The sequence below is a fragment of the Oikopleura dioica genome, chromosome 1 (assembly GCF_907165135.1).
Source record: "Oikopleura dioica chromosome 1, OKI2018_I68_1.0, whole genome shotgun sequence".
NCBI classification, from domain to species: Eukaryota; Metazoa; Chordata; class Appendicularia; order Copelata; family Oikopleuridae; genus Oikopleura; species Oikopleura dioica.
Window position 1 is genome coordinate 11,785,417 of NC_137291.1, and position 18,118 is coordinate 11,803,534.

General features: G+C 42.6%; 3 protein-coding genes across 6 annotated transcripts; all 3 read left to right on the plus strand.

The window, feature by feature from the left end:
- Nucleotides 1–398: 398 nt before the first annotated feature.
- LOC145712175 (uncharacterized) lies at nucleotides 399–2,942 on the plus strand. The gene is made up of 4 exons (XM_081789860.1): nucleotides 399–843; nucleotides 1,016–2,255; nucleotides 2,331–2,630; nucleotides 2,675–2,942. Exons 1-4 carry the CDS (start codon nucleotides 399–401, stop codon nucleotides 2,940–2,942), a joined length of 2,253 nt encoding a protein of 750 aa, XP_081645986.1.
- An 89-nt stretch (nucleotides 2,943–3,031) lies between these two features.
- Nucleotides 3,032–4,108, plus strand: LOC145709646 (uncharacterized). The gene is made up of 4 exons (XM_081787337.1): nucleotides 3,032–3,223; nucleotides 3,269–3,390; nucleotides 3,438–3,872; nucleotides 3,945–4,108. Exons 1-4 carry the CDS (start codon nucleotides 3,163–3,165, stop codon nucleotides 4,050–4,052), a joined length of 726 nt encoding a protein of 241 aa, XP_081643463.1. The 5' UTR covers nucleotides 3,032–3,162; the 3' UTR covers nucleotides 4,053–4,108.
- A 1,387-nt stretch (nucleotides 4,109–5,495) lies between these two features.
- Nucleotides 5,496–16,677, plus strand: LOC145703216 (uncharacterized). Of its 4 annotated transcripts, XM_081780555.1 has the most exons (11): nucleotides 9,721–10,032; nucleotides 10,086–10,153; nucleotides 12,323–12,545; nucleotides 12,798–13,016; nucleotides 13,436–13,495; nucleotides 13,790–13,900; nucleotides 14,168–14,437; nucleotides 14,791–14,927; nucleotides 14,972–15,072; nucleotides 15,117–15,607; nucleotides 15,750–16,677. In XM_081780555.1, exons 3-11 carry the CDS (start codon nucleotides 12,342–12,344, stop codon nucleotides 15,846–15,848), a joined length of 1,692 nt encoding a protein of 563 aa, XP_081636681.1. In that variant the 5' UTR covers nucleotides 9,721–10,032; nucleotides 10,086–10,153; nucleotides 12,323–12,341; the 3' UTR covers nucleotides 15,849–16,677. The 4 variants fall into 4 exon arrangements, with proteins under 4 accessions (XP_081636673.1, XP_081636681.1, XP_081636696.1 ...); XM_081780547.1 differs by lacking the exons at nucleotides 9,721–10,032; nucleotides 10,086–10,153 and adding an exon at nucleotides 5,496–5,784; XM_081780570.1 differs by lacking the exon at nucleotides 10,086–10,153.
- The last annotated feature ends 1,441 nt before the right edge of the window (nucleotides 16,678–18,118 follow it).

Here is an 18,118-nt window from a genome sequence, read left to right on the forward strand (position 1 = left end):
ATTACAATGGGCTAGATTTGAATTTTCCGATTCGTAGTAATTCCGGTTCACTTTGAATATCAGCTTCATAAAGGTACAATCCCGAATCAAGCGATTGATAGATAATTAATTAACAGATTTTAAAAATAATATTCACATGGCACGTAATTCTGCTTTCATTATTCCGAATACTTTTTTCGCTTCATCAGCGGCTCTTCGTAAAGTTTCATTGACCGGAATGCCAGTCTACTGCCTCAGGGTTCCAAAGCTGACGATGACAATTTACGCAAATCCTTGGCGCTCTTCGTAGCTTTCTGACCTCTTTATCGCCTCACCTCTTCGGTATTTAAATAGACACTCGTCCATCTTTTCGATTAATAAAAAAAAAATTCTCGTTGAATTTATCAACGAGCACACAAATGCGATTCTTTTTTCTGCCACTTGTTTCGGCAGAAATAATATGTAATTACGACGAGCCGTGTTTGAAGGCTTGTACGGACACTGTATGCGATTACTACTGGAATGTCGAACATCGATATTCGAGGACATGGAGGACAAAAGATTACGGTTTGAAGGGTGACTATCCGAAAGGGGCCTACAGGGACTTTCCAGTGTTCTGGAACAAGACTACGAACTCTCTCGATCTGATTGACTCTGGAATCTCATCGGGAGTTGATCACATTTATAACGAGGATGGAACAATCAAAGACCCCCTTGATGATCTCGAAAACTTGTTTTTCATTGACGGTCAAGAGGAGCGACGAGCAATCACAATCAACGGACAATTGCCAGGACCGACGATAATTGTCAATAAAGGAGCTTTGGTTCGCATCCATGTCAAAAGTGCTCTTCATGAGGAATCACGTGAGTAGAAAACCACCTTCGGGACGAAATTTCTCTTTTGATTTTAGAATCGTTCTAACTTAACAACGGAAAATATTTGAAGATTAGCTTACCAGCGCTTGCAAACGATAACCAAAGCCAAGTTCTCATAGAAACGCAATGATGTAAATGATCGTTTACCCCCAATATTTAGTAACTTTACATTGGCATGGACTCCACCAAGTTGATAACTACTGGAACGATGGCGCTGCGATGATCAACCAATGCCCTATCGATGCTTTCAATGCTTTTACATATGTCATGCGCGCTGACAACTCTGGTACACACTGGTATCATTCGCACTACGGAATCCAACGAGCGGATGGTCTTCATGGAGCCTTTATCATTCTCGAAGATGGCGACGAGGAAGAGAATATGAGCTGGATTCCAATGGTCATCACCGACTGGTACAGTGCTGACTCGCTTTATCTTGCTGGAACAGACCCTTATCGGTTCGGGAATTATAATGGAACTCGCTTTACTGGTCCTGCGACGAGAATTTGCAACACTGAACAAAAGGGATTCATGACGGGAGTCAAGATGAGCTCGTATTGTGTCGATTCTATCATCGCCAACGGACGCGGTCAACTACGACTTCCAATTTCGGAAGAAAATCCAGAACAAAAAGAGTTTTTCTTCAGCGTCGGAGAGGAATACCATGTTTCGGAGACAACTACAAAAGTGCAGTTGAAATCTATCCACGCTGGTTTTGAATACCCAATCTTCATCAGATCTGCTGACGGGCGTCCACTTACGCTGACTGCTACAGATGGACGGAGAATTTCGCCTGAGCAAGGAGATGGTGTTTTCATGGGCGTTGGCGAAACTTGGAATATCGAGTTTGACTTTCCGCTGAGCGAGGATAGACTTGAGATTATTGCTGAAATCATCTTTGAAGGACTCGGAAAGAAAGCAACGAAAGTAGAACGCCCCTACGTCAGAATTGTTATCCTTCGCGATGCATTGGTAGCTGGTTCTGAGGTCAAATCGGAACTGGTTCCTGTTTATCCTGACGCGCAGATACCAGACATGTTTGACTTTGAATCAGAAAATGATGCTTTCGAAAAACAACTTCTTAACTGTCCCATGACGCACATCGTGGATATTCCATGCAAATTGGTGACAGAGTTCCAGCGCGACCCAGAATTTGAAAGTCGATTCGATCACCCTCCCCCGTCACTCTTGGCAACGCCAGATCGGGTAGTTGACCTGAATATGAATTTCGCTACGGGGTCAAGTTTTAACGGCATCAAATTCAAATACCCAGATCGGCCGTTTTTCGAAAATCCTGAAGACATGGATTTCACGAAATGCACAAAGAAGCAGATTGAAAACGAAGGAGGTTATTGTACTCATTTGGTCGAAGTCGAAAAAGATGAACTCGTCGAATTTAGGTAGAATTAGTTACAAGTCTATTTTCATAAATAAATTATTTGAAATAATCCTTTCATAAATAACAAGATCTCTAGAATCACATCTGCAGAGCACATCGAGAACATGTCACGAAGATGGCAATGGACATACCACGCCATTCATGTCCATGGATACGAGTTCTTCGTGACCGACATTGGCTTCGGCGTCGCCAACCAAACAACTGGATACATAGAGCGAAATTCTCCAGTTTTCGGCTGTAGAGGAGGGCACATAAAATGCATGCATACAGTTTTTAACGAACAGCTGATGAGCTTGCGAAGATCAAAGTTTGGCCGACAAGATCATATCGCTAAGAACACCGTTGTTGTTCCTGCAATGGGATACGTCGTTCTAAGGTACAGTTCATCTCTTTGCTTTAGAAATAAACATAAAATTTAAGGCTAAGGGCAACCAACCCAGGCATCTGGCCTTTCCACTGCCACCAGATGAATCACAACTACGAAGGAATGGCCTTTGCACTTTACGTCAAAGATTCAGAAGAAAACAAGCCGTTTTCATACCTGCCAAAGAACATGCCTCGCTGCGGCGACTACCACCCAAAAGATACTGCAATCAACGAGGAATCCTTCGAAAAGGAAAACGATGCACAACAGAGTGCGCTTTCAATCTTTTTCGTTCTCTTTACTTTCCTAAGTATCAATCTGTAAACATGTTCTGAAATTTGCCTAAAACATAACTTTCCTCATGTTCAATAAAATCAACTGTAAAGTTAAAACAAAGACATTCTACAGTAGTAGACTTGAAAGAGGTGCTTTTTACCGGTAAGTTACGAGTAAGAGTGACTCATAAAATTTCGAAGGCCACGTCAGCATTCATTTACAGCCTTGAGTTGAGAGACATTTAAACTCTAAAAAGAGACAAGAGAAGATGAGACTGCTGTATTCCCTATTTTTGTCAGCATTAGCAGGAAACTTTTACGATATCCTGGGTATGGAAATTTGATGATAGCGAAAAGCGAAAATAACAAATTTAGGCGTTGAAAAAAGCGCAACAACAAAAGAGATCAAGAAAGCCTTCAGAAAGCTGGCAATGAAATACCATCCAGACAAAAACAAAGCAGACGATGCCGAGGAAAAGTTTCGAGAAATCGCGGAGGTAAGTGGTGCAAAAGAGCTCAACCATTAGTTTGGTCCATTTTGCAGGCGTACGAAACACTGTCGAATGAGCAAAAACGAGCATCGTACGACGCTTCTGGTTTTGCGAACGCTGGAGCAGGCCAAAACCAACATCAACATCAACATTCAAAGTCAAACTTTGACTTCAACTTCGATCAGTTTTTCAAGGACTTTGACGAGTTCTTCAAGACAAAAAATGATCCTACGAAAAAGAAAAGAAAAACAACTTTCGATTTTGATGATATTTTTGAAGGAATGGATAGCGACGAAGATGAAATTTTCAAAAATTTTCTCGGCGAGGAGTTTTTCGGAGGCATTGATCTTGGTGGACTCAACATGAAAATGGGCGGCTTCGGCGGAAAAAAGTTTAAAATCAAATCTAGCTCAACAATTACGAAAGATGGTAAAACGGAAACTCGGACATTTTCAAAGGATAGCCAGAGTAACGTCAAAATCTCAAAGGTAAATGTTGCCTTAAATTATTCGGACTGACGTTGAGAGCTATTGAGACTTTTGTCAGTAACAGTGTTTTAGTCATCTTCAAATAGTGGATCGTCAGAGATCAACTGTCGATATGTAACGAAAGAAGTATCTCCTGGAAACTTTGAACGAAAATATGTCTGCGAAAAAGATGAGCTTTAGATTATATTACAAAAGGAGCTTGTAACTGTTACAATTCAATAAAGATCCGATGCATTTTGCACCAAGAGACCTCGCATGAGATGTTATTCTTCATGATAATCTCTCGATATTCAATTTAGTCTTCCATGATTTCAAAAATGGTAGAATAGCTGCTATTCAGCCGACACGATGACGGGTAGAAAACTCGGTTCATCGCTAGATTTGTCCCGGATTTTTTTCCTAAGAGCGGAGAGCGCCAGATCTGTTCCGAAAAAAAGCGACTTTCGAGAAGTCGGAAGCCCGGCTTATTTTATTGGATACTTATTCATAGTCAGGTGGACAATTTTTGAAATTGAAAGAGAGCAAGGAAGAGTATCAGAAAATGATGAGTATTAGGGAGTAGCGATGATTCCTCAGGCGCCGACGGTGATCTTATCAAGGTAAGGATTTTTACCGATTATTTCCGTGAAGATCAAATGTTTCTTTAGAGAGGACATGGACAAATACTTCTCAGTAGGAATGGGTTACTGATTTACAATCAATCTCATAAAAGAGTTCAAAACTGCTAACCCTTTCAAGTTCGAGATACTCTTATCCAATTCGCTCAAAATCCTTCTTCCCCAATATTGACACTTCCGCCGTTACCAGTAATACCAGCAGCGCCGGTACCAACAATATCAGGCAAATTAGCGAATACAAATTCTATCAAGATGCCCTCGATAATCGTCAAAATCAAAAATGGCAAGGTTCATTCGTCACTCAACACTGGAAGTTTCTCAAAAGAAGAAATTCTTCAACCGTAAGTTGTGAAACACAGAAGCAATAAATAAAACCGAGGTCGGGGAGTCTGTTTCAGTATGTATTCAATTTGCGGTGAGTTTGATCAATCTCACAAATCGTTCATTGAATCGGACATTGGGAGCTCCCCTGGGGCGAGTTACAATTAGTCCAAATGTCGGTCAATTCAATTTGAGCTAATCGAATGCCCCTGTATACGAAAACGTAGATTAGCGAGGCTAACAAATGGCCGAATTTTGATTTTGCTTCAGTCAGGTCATAAATCTGTTTTTCAGTATCCATTTTAAAATGAAGATGGGAGAAAAGAATATTTTCCTTACCGGTTTATGTAAAACACTTGATGATAAACCGTTAATGTTGCATTAATAACGTAACATTATGTCACGTAATTTTCGTGCTTTACTTTAGTAAAGCCGGCTTGTTTTGACGTAATCGAAAGTAGATTATCTTCCATCTGAGGAAATTGTGACGATGGTAATATTCGGAAATTGTCGGCAACTCCGTCATCTGCTCCGCCGGCATATCAGAGAGTTATCGGGCCTCTCCGGGGACTGTTATTGCGATAACAGCGCAGTCATACCAGTCAGTTGCGTGCCCCGTCGGTGCTGGCTCCCTCTCTTGCTCACCGGCTCCGGGTGAAATCAACCCTTGCTTCTCAAAAGCAGAAGCCATTCCTGAGTGTGATTGTGCTCCTCCTCCTCTTTTGGTTGATTAATTATCCGACGCGGAGAGAGAAATAAGAAGAGACAGTCAAGAGCGATAATACAGAGAGGGAGAATCAACCGACTCGGTTTGACGGTTTTATCGCCCGGTTTTTGATTTAGAGAGCAGCCGCACCGAGTTAATAACACACACGCACACAGAGAGACACACTCGCCTCAGGGCAAAATAACCATCGACTATACAAATTTTCGAGTTTGATTGAAAAAGAGACGGGTGGACTTCAATTTATCAGGTGATTAGAACCAAAATTACAAATTATCAATCTCGGTCCCGAATATTTATGAAATTTTCTCAGCATCTCAGCCTTTTCAAAAGAAGGGATTACTCCAAAATAGTCGGATATTTTTATCCGTCAATAAATGACCTCCAGTCTTTTTATTCTTTCCTTGAAGACGAGTTCATTTGGGTCATCCTATCTTGGGCGTTGTAGGTTACCAGTAGTACCCAGAAAAATAAAGGATTAGCAGCTCACGCGCCCGGGGCCAAGTTACAGGTCTCCTGCCTGGTACTCCATTTAACGCGGCTCCAGTTGTACTCGGCCAAACGACAACTGCATGTTTCACACGTTTTTAATGACCTTTGAACTGCCTTTTTTAACGTTCAATGCATGCAACTTTCATGAAAATACTAGCATCAACAGTGCTTACAGTACGATAAGGAGCTGTAGCTCAAGTCCGAGATAGAAAGAAAACCGGCGCCTAAACATATGCCAAGTAGTCGTCTTATCTAAATCACGTGGTTTTTTCGAGTGCCAAGATATCGGTCTCCGATGAAACATAACCGTTTTCCGAAGCCTTTTACTGGCTTTTACAGTTTGGATAAAAGTCTTATCCGGCAAATTTCGTTGAGTATTTTTAGCTTTCGGCCTTGATCTGGGCTGAGAGCTGCTCGAGTGTTTTCGGCCACAATCGGTATTCGTGATTGATAGCCTGGTCGCCTGCGGCCAGTGGCACAGGCGCAGTTGGGCACTCCCGAAAGGCGAGGAGATAGCGGGGAGACCGCGGCGGAACAGGCTTGTAGGTGTCAAAAGTGCACTTTTTTGCGAAAAGAAGATCCCAGAGATCAAACCGCGCCTGGACACAAGTCCAGAAAGACAGCTAACAAAGCGATTTTTTGAGAAAAAAAAAGATGATCCCGCATCTGTAAGTCCGACAATAATAATTCTAGCTTCCGGAGATCCGGTTATTATTTGATAGAGAAGTCCTTATTGATTTTTTATCCGTCGCTTCTGACATTTTCATGAGTCGATTAAAAAGTCGCACTGATTTCGCCGACCAAAAACCGATAATCGGTACGTTTTGGTTTTACATAATCATTGTCTTATAAATAAACTCCTGACATAAACTTTGCTGAGAGAAAAGTGGTAAGCAAAAGAACTTGATGCGCTTTCTCGCGGTGGAAATTCTAGCGCCGAGTTATTGTTTGCGTCTGGTGTTGCCTCGGACTTCTTCTTTTCTTCTATGGAAAAATGGAAGTTTGCCCGAGCGATGTCAGTGATCCGATTTTGGAATGAACAATTGAGTTGGTTTAGTCTTTCTAAGGAAAGGCACAATTGAGCAGATCGAGTTCTGCTCCGGTAACTCCACTCGCTGCCTTCCGGCGCAACACACCAGCTCAAGCGCTCCAAGGTCAGAGAAAAAACGTAACTCCGACTTGCCGGAAATTCCGCCGCTTCAAAAATGTAAATAAACAATTACCATGGAGTTGAGCTCTAAGTGGAGATAGGAGAATCTTTGCGTTAGAAATAGGGGCTTGGATTTTCTAACGCGAGCTCTGAGCGCGCGCAATTCAGGCGAGGACCCTTGCATGCTCTCTTATTGGCCAACCGCCTCAAAATCTCGAAACTCCTTTCTTCAGAATTGCCAGATTCTTCTGAAGCGCCCAACACGAGCGAGGAGAATTTTCTAGACTTCCCCGAGAGGCCTAGTGAGAGTGATCTGCGCGGGAAACGGGGAAGGAGACCCGGGGGCTTTCTCCACTCATAGTTCAACTCTATGGTAACTCTCCCTTTTTTGGAACTCGCTACTACTTAACAATGTTGCGAGTTTCTTGCGAAATTGGATGAGTGTCCGGCAGTTTGGAAAGCTGCTGCATATTTCACCGGTTTTCCCACGGACGGAGGAGTTGACTAAAACTGATAAAGTCTGGCTCTCAGGCTCGGTCCGACTTCTTTTTTTCTCATCGGAATGTCGCCACGGATTCTCAATTCTGCCACATCCCATAAAGTAGGAACTTATGATTAGATTAGTGGGTAATGCTCATTTTCTTGACTTCTAAGACTTTTTGAACAAACGTTAATTAGGTGACACCCATAATTTTTCTGCAATTTTTTACCTTTTATTTAGTTCCGATGAAATATTTTTAGAGTTAATCTAAATATTTTCGGTGAATATGAAAGGAATGAAAAAAGCTTTTACGATTAATTTTCAAAACATCCATTTTTGATCTCTCTAAAATCGGCGCTCTTTCTAATTTTCAAGTGCGTGCCTAGACAAGCGTCCCCGTCGGAAACTCAGAGTAGTGCCGTGTGCCTAACAAAGACCGCTTCTTTTCTGGGATACACTAACCCCTGCCGGTCATTGTGTGCCTCGCCCGTTGCTTACTCGCGGAAATACCTCTCCGACTTTTTTCTTCATTTTCATGGTCGTTAATTCACAAGAGATACCGACGGCTACGAGGCAAGAAAGCGAAATAAACTTCTAGGTGGGTTTCAAGGTTCTTTTTATTATCTTTATAATTCTCCAGTTTTTCATTTAATTCTTCAAAAATGGTGAAAATTGCGGTGTTAAATGTTGGGTCAGATTTTACTAAATTTTCCGTCGAAACAAACTACCGGATTTGTGGCATAAATCCACCCCTAAGTCGGTTAAAATTATCGGACATGAGGCGGGCGCGTTGCCAATCCCCGATAACGTCATTTAAAAAAGTACCACCACGCACGTGACCGGCTAATCCCCGGGAAAACCTGCGTCGATGACCCCACGGGTTAAGGAGAGGTTTGTCAAATTATCAGATTGAGAATCGGCCATTCGCAGAATCAATCTCGCGAAATTAAAAAAGACGGTCGCTGGGCCGGGAACAGTCCTCCTTTTCAATTAATTTTCGAAATGGATTAAAATCAAAAAATGTTAATTAACTTTCGGAACGGAGTCGGTCACGAGCCAGCTACTGTAAGCAGCTACAGGGAGGCTGCCCCAAATTGAATTTGATCTCGATAAATCTCCGCCCCGGTTTATTTGGCGGGAGTGTCGCCGCCAAGAAGAAGAAACCACAGACTAGTTAAAGCTAAGTTATCGGATGATTACGTTTTCGGATTATTTATTTTCGTGAATGAACTCGCCGCACATCATAAAAATTTGATAGTCGGACTCGCCACCGAATTATCCATCGTCGGACTTAATATTTGCTCCATTGTCATGGGAGACCGGCCTGGCAGAGATGATCAAGTGAATTATTCACCAGATGAAAGAGTTTTTCCGTAAGTTGTCGTTTTAAATTAGAAGTTTTTTCATAAAATTAAGTATTTTTTATTTGATGAATTATTCGTTTTTGCCCTTCCCTGGACAGAAAAAACCTCGGTTATCTCGTTCTCACTGGCCGGAAAGTTGATGACTCTTGAGTCGTTGAGCCAGAAGCCAAATCAAACAACCTTTAGTCTTCATCACTCCGTCGATTTTCGCCCCCTCTTGAAATAGCCTCGACTGTACCCGACAGCGCGGTACAGTGTGTGTGTGCGGCGAGCGGTAGAAATTTACGCCGACGAGTTTAAATCTGACAGGCCCGGCTGCGTGCCTTGAGCCTTGGGCACACATCCGCGCCATAAAACTGCCGAAAAGACCGATTTCGCGTCGCCAGAAAAAAACGCGGCAGACGAATCGAACGCCCCGGCGGGCAGAATAAGCCCAGCTTTTTCACCGACACATCTCCAACCGTGTTTTTGTTCTTTTCTTGCCCTTTTCATTTTATTAAGGGCCGGCTGTGTGTTCCCGGCGCATTCAAACTCTAAGAAATCAGATTTAATTTTCCAAAGACGGTTTTAAATTGTGGATTTTCAAGAGGTTTAGCAAATTTGTGTGTATTGGCATCGGTTTCCGTTTTTTCAAAAAGGTGAATCATATTTCCGGTTTTGTTATTTTAAAAATTTGTTTTCGGTTTAGGGGAAGCGGATGAAACTAAAGGTACCAGCGAGAATTGAGAGATCTACTTATCCCCTGGCAGCTTCGTGCTAATCCCCAGCGGTAAAGTTAGGCACACACCCGGCGGTCTGTCTTGGCCAGTGCCGACCTGTGACTTGCCCGAAAGTGGGTGCAAAGCCTGCCTGTGACTTGTTCCCTCTTTCGCAGGAGTGCGTTATCAGCTGCAGCAGCTTTTAGTTGAAGAGAGAGAGAAGCAGTCTTTTTTGTTCTTTTCGAAGCGCGCCGACTGACCCTGACGGGCTTCCCGGGCATTCTCATTGTTGACTTAGAGAGCAAAATACTCGGTAAATAGTAGTTTTACCTTGTTGGGCACACGGCGTCGGCTAAATCCACTTAGAGAGAAGAGTTCAAATTCGCGCTCGCTCGACCTTGGCCACCTTTTCAAAGCGCCGAGATTTAACAAAGGTGACATTTTCCAAACAGAAAACCGGCAATTTATCGGACATTTTTTCACACATTTTTCCATTTTTTGATTAATTTTAGGACTCTCAACTGATTAGTATGTCATGTCCGATTTGAATATCTAATCCTTTTTTTTTTACTTTTTGATAATTAAAAAAATATGAAAGAAATTCTTGACCTTGTCCTAAAGTTTGTCCTAGAGACAGATTTTCTATCATCCGCGATATAAAATTATTTATTAATGCGAGCCCGTTAAACCGACTTTTTATTACGGGCCTAATTCATCAGCTGAATTTTATGCCCGTTTCTGTTGACTCCAATTGTCCGCTTTTCACGTGTGTCCCTTATTGTTTTCAAGAGCGTAAAACATCTTCCGTCTTTTCGGAAATGACTGCCGGGCGCATTCAGATTTTGAAATAGAGACCGCTTGAAAAAAAGACACGTTGGAAATTTGTCGGATTCCGATATCCGAGTAAATGATTAACTCATTGGTGGGTAAATACGCATGCGGCGCAAATACCAGAGTCGGAAGCAGCTCCAGTATTTATTAGAGAACGAGCCGGCCATTTTAGATCGGGCCAGTTTTTTCGCTGGTAATGAGGTAAATTTTTAACCTTGAATTTTGAAGAACAAATTTGTACTTCGTTTACATGCCCTTGTCACATACTAGCCAATATTCAAGTATCCTAGAACCTTTTTCTATCTATTTAACCCCTTTTCATACCATGACCAATTATTTGGTTTTTCGAAATCACGTCATTTTAATGCATTTATTGGTCTTTTTTTCTTTGAAAAATTATTTCAAGTTCTCTGTCTGATAATTTTGCACTGCGGAAATCTCCGGACCTGAATCCAATCTCAAGCTAATGGCGTTCGCCGGCGTTCAATTTCAAGTAATCGGACATTAAGCGGACAAATTCTCGGTTCGTGTTCTCCTTCTTGACTTTTCCAACATCCCAAAACTCCGAGATATTTTTAAGAAGAGCGGGAAAAATATTCAGCAGACGGCGGAAAAACAAGAGAGCTACGCCCTTGACCAGCTCTCGGAAGACTTTAAGAGTTAGTCCTTGAATACTGGAGTTTTTGATAAGCTAGAGCCGATTCTTTTTTCTTCAAAAAGCCGCTTGCGGCTTTTCGCTAAAATTAATTAAATTTTCATTATTTTTTTTTATTTTTATGAAGAGTGGTTGTGGAAACTAGGATGTAAATCATGTGTGGGAGAAAAAATGTTACGATTAGAATTAAACTGATAAGGGAGGGCCTAATTCGTGATTACCGGTAATTGGGTGTTATCAAAATTGGCTTGTTGGTGGTGTTAGCGGGGTGTTGCGCGCGTGGGGATTCGGCGACATTACCATAAAATATTTGGAGCACTTCGTAAGGTGCCGGCGGAGTTACTAGCCCGGCGACCGGTTTTACGGTGCTGGTGGCGGTGCTCCTCGACGCCGCGTACAGCCCCATATATCAATTTGATGGCTGGGGACTAGTGCGGTGGCCGCTAAACCGACGTCTTTTTGGCGCTGCGCGTAAAAACGAAACAATTACAAGAGCTGGTGTAGTAGAAAAGATGGGGGTGGTAGTAGTACGCTGCTTGCTCCGCCGCCAAATATAGGGGTGCTCCGATCCGACGGCCGATTCTGCTTGCGGCGCTCTCTACTGCCGTGACCGTAATTGTACCAGATTTTTCCCCGGACGAGGCAGCACCACTGGCGGTGGAGCACCGCCACCCGTATTTTCACCGTAAACAGTCACCACCGCTACAAAAGTACGGAGGGACCTAACCCGCGGCTAAACCGCCGATTTCTGCGGCAGGACCGAAACCCCCCAAGGCCTCCGCCAGCCCAGCCCCTTCTACTCATCGAGACAATGTTATTTTTTCAAATTACTTCTCAAGAGACCATATTCTAGAGCTAGCCGACGCCCCTCAGTGAAACAATCGGTCAAACAACCGGTAAAGTAGATGAATTCACCAAGTGTCATTTTTTAACCTTAGAAGTTCACATCTGGTGCAATTTTGAGTAGCCCGATAAGTCGGTGAAATTGCCGGACATGTCACGGTAAAACCGCTGAGCAAACACAGCTAAAGCTGCCCTTTTCAGAGATAATTTTCTCCTCGAGCCCCGGAGCCCAGCGCTAGAAATATTAAGAAGAGAATTAAACGATTTTTTTCAGAGAGAAAACGACACTGAAAATGTCGGACGTCTCATCAGGCTTGTCCGTTCACAGCACAGCTGCGTCCCTTCTGAACCTTCAAACAGCTGCAGCCGCGGCCGCCAGCGCCACTGGTAACTTCTCGGGGTCAATGTCAGCTTCTGTGACCCCGTCTATGTCGCCCAACGTGTCCGAGAGCAACCAAACAAGCTCCTCGTCGCCAAGCCGCTCGTCCATCAATCAGGCATGGGAATCGGAACCTTCTTTCTTTGGCGCCATGCCACTGTCTTGATTCGGATAAGCTAAACTGTTCTCTTTTGTGGAACTTCCTTTTACACGTTTTTGCCCTTTGAAACTCAGAATTTCGTAAACTGATCAACACCAACTGATCTCGCGAAATCTTTAAAATTAGCTCATCAATTGAGCTCTAATGCGCACTAATCCAGTTAGATCATTCACGCCACGTGAGTAATTGAACCTTTCCGATCCTTGTAAGACACCACCTCCGCCAGCAGCAGTAACCACAGGCAGCCCGGCTTCGACAACAGTCAAAACAGAAGCGAAAGAGCCAAGCAACGGAAATGGGACGTCACAAATGTCAGCAGTGGCACAACAGAATGACTACTTCCGAAATTGCAATGTCCCGAATTTGATCAATAAATGGAGAAGGAGACACGCATGGTTGTTTCTCAAAGAGGGGAAGATGTTTTGCCAGGTAATAATCAACACCATAAATTCTCAAAAAACTTAAATTGTGTGTATTTTGAAGGCTTTATTTTCTTGGGAAATACTGTATTTCAAATACAGTATAGACAGTAGAAGCCACCATTCACTAACATTAGCAGATGAATATAAATAGCAGTAACTACCAGCATCAATAAGCACACTTTGATTAAATAACATGAATTTCCAATCAGTGAGATGATCCGGGCGCGATATCAAAGCGCCCGGTCGTTTATTGAATCATGTCACCTGAGTCCCCCGATGGCCGATGACAGTAATCGGTTTCACCGGCGGCCCGAAGTTCGCGCTAACTAGAAATTGCTCGAATCTAATCATAGGGCTTTCTGTCCTTGGCGGGAATAACCGGCAGTTAGGGGCGTGGTTTTCGGATTGACTAACTGGTATTTATAGGCCTGCATCGACTTCAAGGCCGTTGCCAAGCGTTATGGTCGCTGTGACGAAAGAAATAAGGTAAGCCTCAGTCAAAGTCATTTCAAGAGTTTTATTCTGAAAAATTATTTCAATTCATGAATTCTGAAAATTCATTCAAAAATGGCCTCAGCACCGGCAAAATTTATTCAAGAGCAAATAGCTCGAAGTCGGCAGCGGAAGTAGAAAAAATATCGCCCTGGTAGCGAATCGAAAATGTCTAGGAAAGCTTCGTCAGTTGGTACTGTCAGTTTTGAGCTTTATGAAACTCCTTTGAAATGTCAATTATCTAAACATACATTATTCTTTCCTTCAATGACTAATGTGATTTTTTAGTTCTGCAACGAAGGCAGTACAAATTTCCGCTCCTCAGCGGTAGAAGACCATGCTCGATCAGAAACGCATCTTCGCGCAGTTCGAGCAACGACTCAGCAACCGAACCCAAATGTAAGTGCCAAAGCGGTCGCCGAAGCGGCCGGCTTGCTTCAAAGCAGCACAACGCCCGTCAAAGGCGCCAGTAATCCGCCAGTTACATCAGCAAATTCCCCTCTCAGTAAAAAAGTAAGAATCGCTCTCTCGAAAGAGATTTGGTGTCATCTCGGTGATTTTTCAATTTTTAGAATCTGTTAAATTTTGCTCGCAGTTTTTATCAAATTTTCCTCTCTTTTGGTGAAAAAACCTTTAATGAAAACATTTTCAAACGTGAACTCTTAGTTCGACGGTCTGAACTCGATGGTTGAAGAGTCCCAAGCATTCCCGTCGTTCACGTCGCCTGGACGGCCAACAATGGTCCCACGCTCCACGATTTTAGAACGCAACCGCCCGCTCGGCATTCCGGACGTGTTCGACATGCCAGACCTGCAAAACGACGTCATCGGCCGCGGAACTGGTTCGCCCCATACGCGCCCGACTCCATCGCCCCTCGCCGCCGCCGCCAATGCCGCTGCTGCTGGGGCCGCGGCTGGTGTCGGCGAACAACCAGATGTAAGTACAACAATATTGGCGGTCAAAATATTTTGAGTGGAAACAATGGAATTGAAACTGATTAGAACAAGATGTTTTTATAAAATAGAACTTACAAGTAATTTTTCGAGGAAAAAGAGTAGACACTAAGAATCTGATGAATTTTCTCTTTGAGTTAAGATACAGACACCCTTATTTTTGAAAAATTAAGTGGCCAATAAAATTCTTTTAATCAAAGTAATTGTGGAAATTTCAAACATGAAAATCGGATCCCCCTAGCTCCCGCCTCAAATTCATGTTGAGCGGTAGTGCTCACCATGTAAAAGCAGGGGCTTGTGTGGAATTAAAAGCATGGAAATGATTTTCACCTTTAGAGCGAAATGTGGAAATATGCGCTAGAAATTCTGCGGCGACTTCGACAGCAAAGATCTCAAGGAATTCTTTGTGACGTGTGGATTCGATACCCAAACAGACAGTTTCAAGCGCACAAGGCCTTTCTCAGTGCGGCTAGGTAAGCAAAAACTAGTGCTAGAATCCTCTAATCTTCTGTTTTAGCCCTGTTTTGGCCGAAAGACTGGAGCTTGACAGCGTGCAAAAGAACATTTCCGAAATCGAAGTCCACGAAATCAAGCCTCAAATCTTCCAGCAAGTCCTTGGTAAAAATATTTTAGAAAGCCCGGTTTTTCACCGAAAAGTTTAGACTACATTTACTCCGGTGAAATTCCAGCTGAAGATAACAACGGCGACCTTCTTAGTGCTGCCAAGTTTTTGAAAATGTCGGATCTCGAAGAACGCCTCAAGCGACTTGACGAGTCCCAGCGTCAAACGCAGCTGATGGCCGCCATCTTTGGAAACAGCAATCGAAAGCGAAAGAGGCCGACGCCACAGTCTCGCAAGGCTCAAGCTTCATTGCTCAATGGTTTGAAAAACGGCTTGTTGGAGAATTTTGATGCTTCCAAAATCGACCCCCAGACGCTGATGGAAATGGCAGCGGCGACGGCCAATGCCGCGGCGCAGGAACCGCTGGATGTGAAAATTGAAGAAGTTGATTCTTTCGAAGACGATGAAGGATGCGCTACTCCTCCTAAGATCCCAAAGTCCTCTACCCCTCCTGCTGTGGATCATCAAGTCAAGGTTGAGCCTACTGTTTCTCCACCAACCGGAAGCAGTAGAAGAAAAGGCGCATCAAAGGTAAATACGCATTTTCCGCAACCGACAATCAAAATCCGGACCGGACCGCAAATTGCGATTGGTCAAGTTCAAAAATTTTCAAAAAGAATGCCGCAAATCTTGAATCACAAGAATTTTTGCTTTGAAATTAACATTTTTGTAGCGCATTGCTCCGATCGCCGCGAAGGACGAGCCGCTTGAAGGCGTCGAAGAATGGCTTTCGGGCGCTAGAAATGGCATGACTGTCGAGCCAGGAGTGTGAGTTTTCAATTTTGCCAAACAGAAGAAGACAAAAAAGATGTAAATTCGCGATTCTGCCCAAACTGCTCACAGACTCAAACCTAACTCAAAGTTGACCAAAAAAGTGTTATTTATTTCCGGCAAAGTCAAGTTTGCTGCCCATACAACTTATGGCCTTCAAAATATTACAAGAGTCAATCCGGATCAAGGGAACTCTTCTCTCTCTCTGTATATTTTTATATTTAACCTAATCTACTTTTACGCAAACTTGAAGATATTCTAACCAGAGCCCCAGTTTTCCAAAGCCACAGTACAAAAACCATAGAATCAAGCCCCAAAAGATAATTGATCATTTTCATGAACATTTTGGCAAAACAAAGTTTAGTCGATTTGCCATGAAAATGACCAGTTTGCTTGACGGATTAAATTATCGCTAACAAATTCGTTACCATTCAGAATAATACAGTGACAAAACCTCCTGCTACTGATTGATATTACTGAGATCCACTGTACTGTGCTCAAGCCTTCCTGCCAGATCACTACCTCGATTTCTTCCAAACTTTCAATTGAATATTAATTATTTAAAAAATAATTAAACTAATAATATTTTAATGCCAATAGCTCAAAACAGTTGCCATTATGAAAAAACACAATTTTTCCGTGCTAAAATGATGTAGATCTATCTATCTTGCAGTAACATACTACTTTTATTTATATTATAAAAATTATTTATCCAGTGTACAAAATTAAGAAATATAAAGCAGTGTGCCTTTATCGCGTCTTGTGTGCCTAAGACTGAACCCTGTCCAAACCTTTTCTTTTGTACAAATAAAGTTCAAGTCTATTTAAAATGTCTCTCATTGCTTTATTATCTGGGTTTTAACCTGATCGCGTATTTCGACCAATATTTTGGCAGGGCAGATTTTATCCTTTGTTGAGGCCATATTTTTGACAAAAGTCTTGTTAGGTTTGAATAAAGTGCCATGGAGCGTAAAAAGCAGCTTGTTATCTACAGTAATTAGCAGTTATTACATAAACAAGAGTTTATGCATGTCGCAGTTGACCTGTTGCCTTGTTCTAGCTCGAGTGGTAGTACTTATGTGCGATTACGTGAGTCCCTTGGCGGAGTGTGCGTGTTTGGGCGCGCTTGAGCACCACCAGCACCACCACAGCGCGCCGCCTACTGAAGCGCAAAAAAGCACCACTTGGTACAACACCCAAACTGACAAATACAAAGAGAAAAGAAATTTAAAAGAGAACCGCTTTGAAAAGCAGGATGAACAGCTCGTTCAGCTGGCTGAAGTCTTTTGAAAATTCTACGGCCATCTTTCAAGCTGGAAATCTTGCATTTTTATACTCGACAATTATCTGTGTATATTTTCCTCAATAAAATCAAGAGTTTTCTGCAAAATTATTGAGTTTCCCCGGCGACAGACAAAAGCAATTTTGTAGGAAAATTCCGGCGATCCTACGATAGGATTAAGACCCGCTTGTTCTTTTATTGCGGTTCAAGAACTAACACCAAACTGCCGGATTCTCTTGATTTACAGAATAGCACCATATGTGCTGGTTCCAACTTGACAATCGAAAATGCTTCCGGATCAACAAGCCGATTGTTGAGAAACTGTATAAAACTGCCTGAAAATTTCCGAATGAATAAAATAATGATAAAATACATTGCGTTTTTATTCGTGCTTGATGTCCAGGCTAACAGTAACTTGCCGAGCCTTGCGACTTGTACACATGAGTCAAATTACGGTTACCGGTCTCACAATGATTCTAAAATTGTTGGCGGAATAATTGCAAAAGAAAACCAGTGGCCGTTCATCGTCAATCTTTTTCATTTTGTAGAGGTCGGAGGCTCTCTCGAAATAAATGGTGTTTGTGGAGGAACTATAATCGACAACTACTGGGTTCTTACGTAAGTGTTTCGATCATGTTTTTTTTTTTGCAAAAAAATGTTTTAGTGCTGCACATTGCTGTGACGGCTCTGACGAAATACTTGGGACGTTCAGTGAACGAGAACTTATTGAACAAGAACCTGGGGAGTATTCTATGCTTGCAAAATATTGGAGGAAGCATCCATCATACAGGCAGAGTTTTTTTCCAAAGAACAGCTCACCATCCACGAGAAATTTAATTAACTTAACATAAGAGCTGGGAGTGTCGATTTTGACCTTTGTTTAATAAAATTTGAGGACGATATCATCGAAGAAGATCCAGACAAAGACGTTCAAATGGCATGTCTTACAGATGAAATTCCTAGTCATGGATCAAAATGCTGGATCGCAG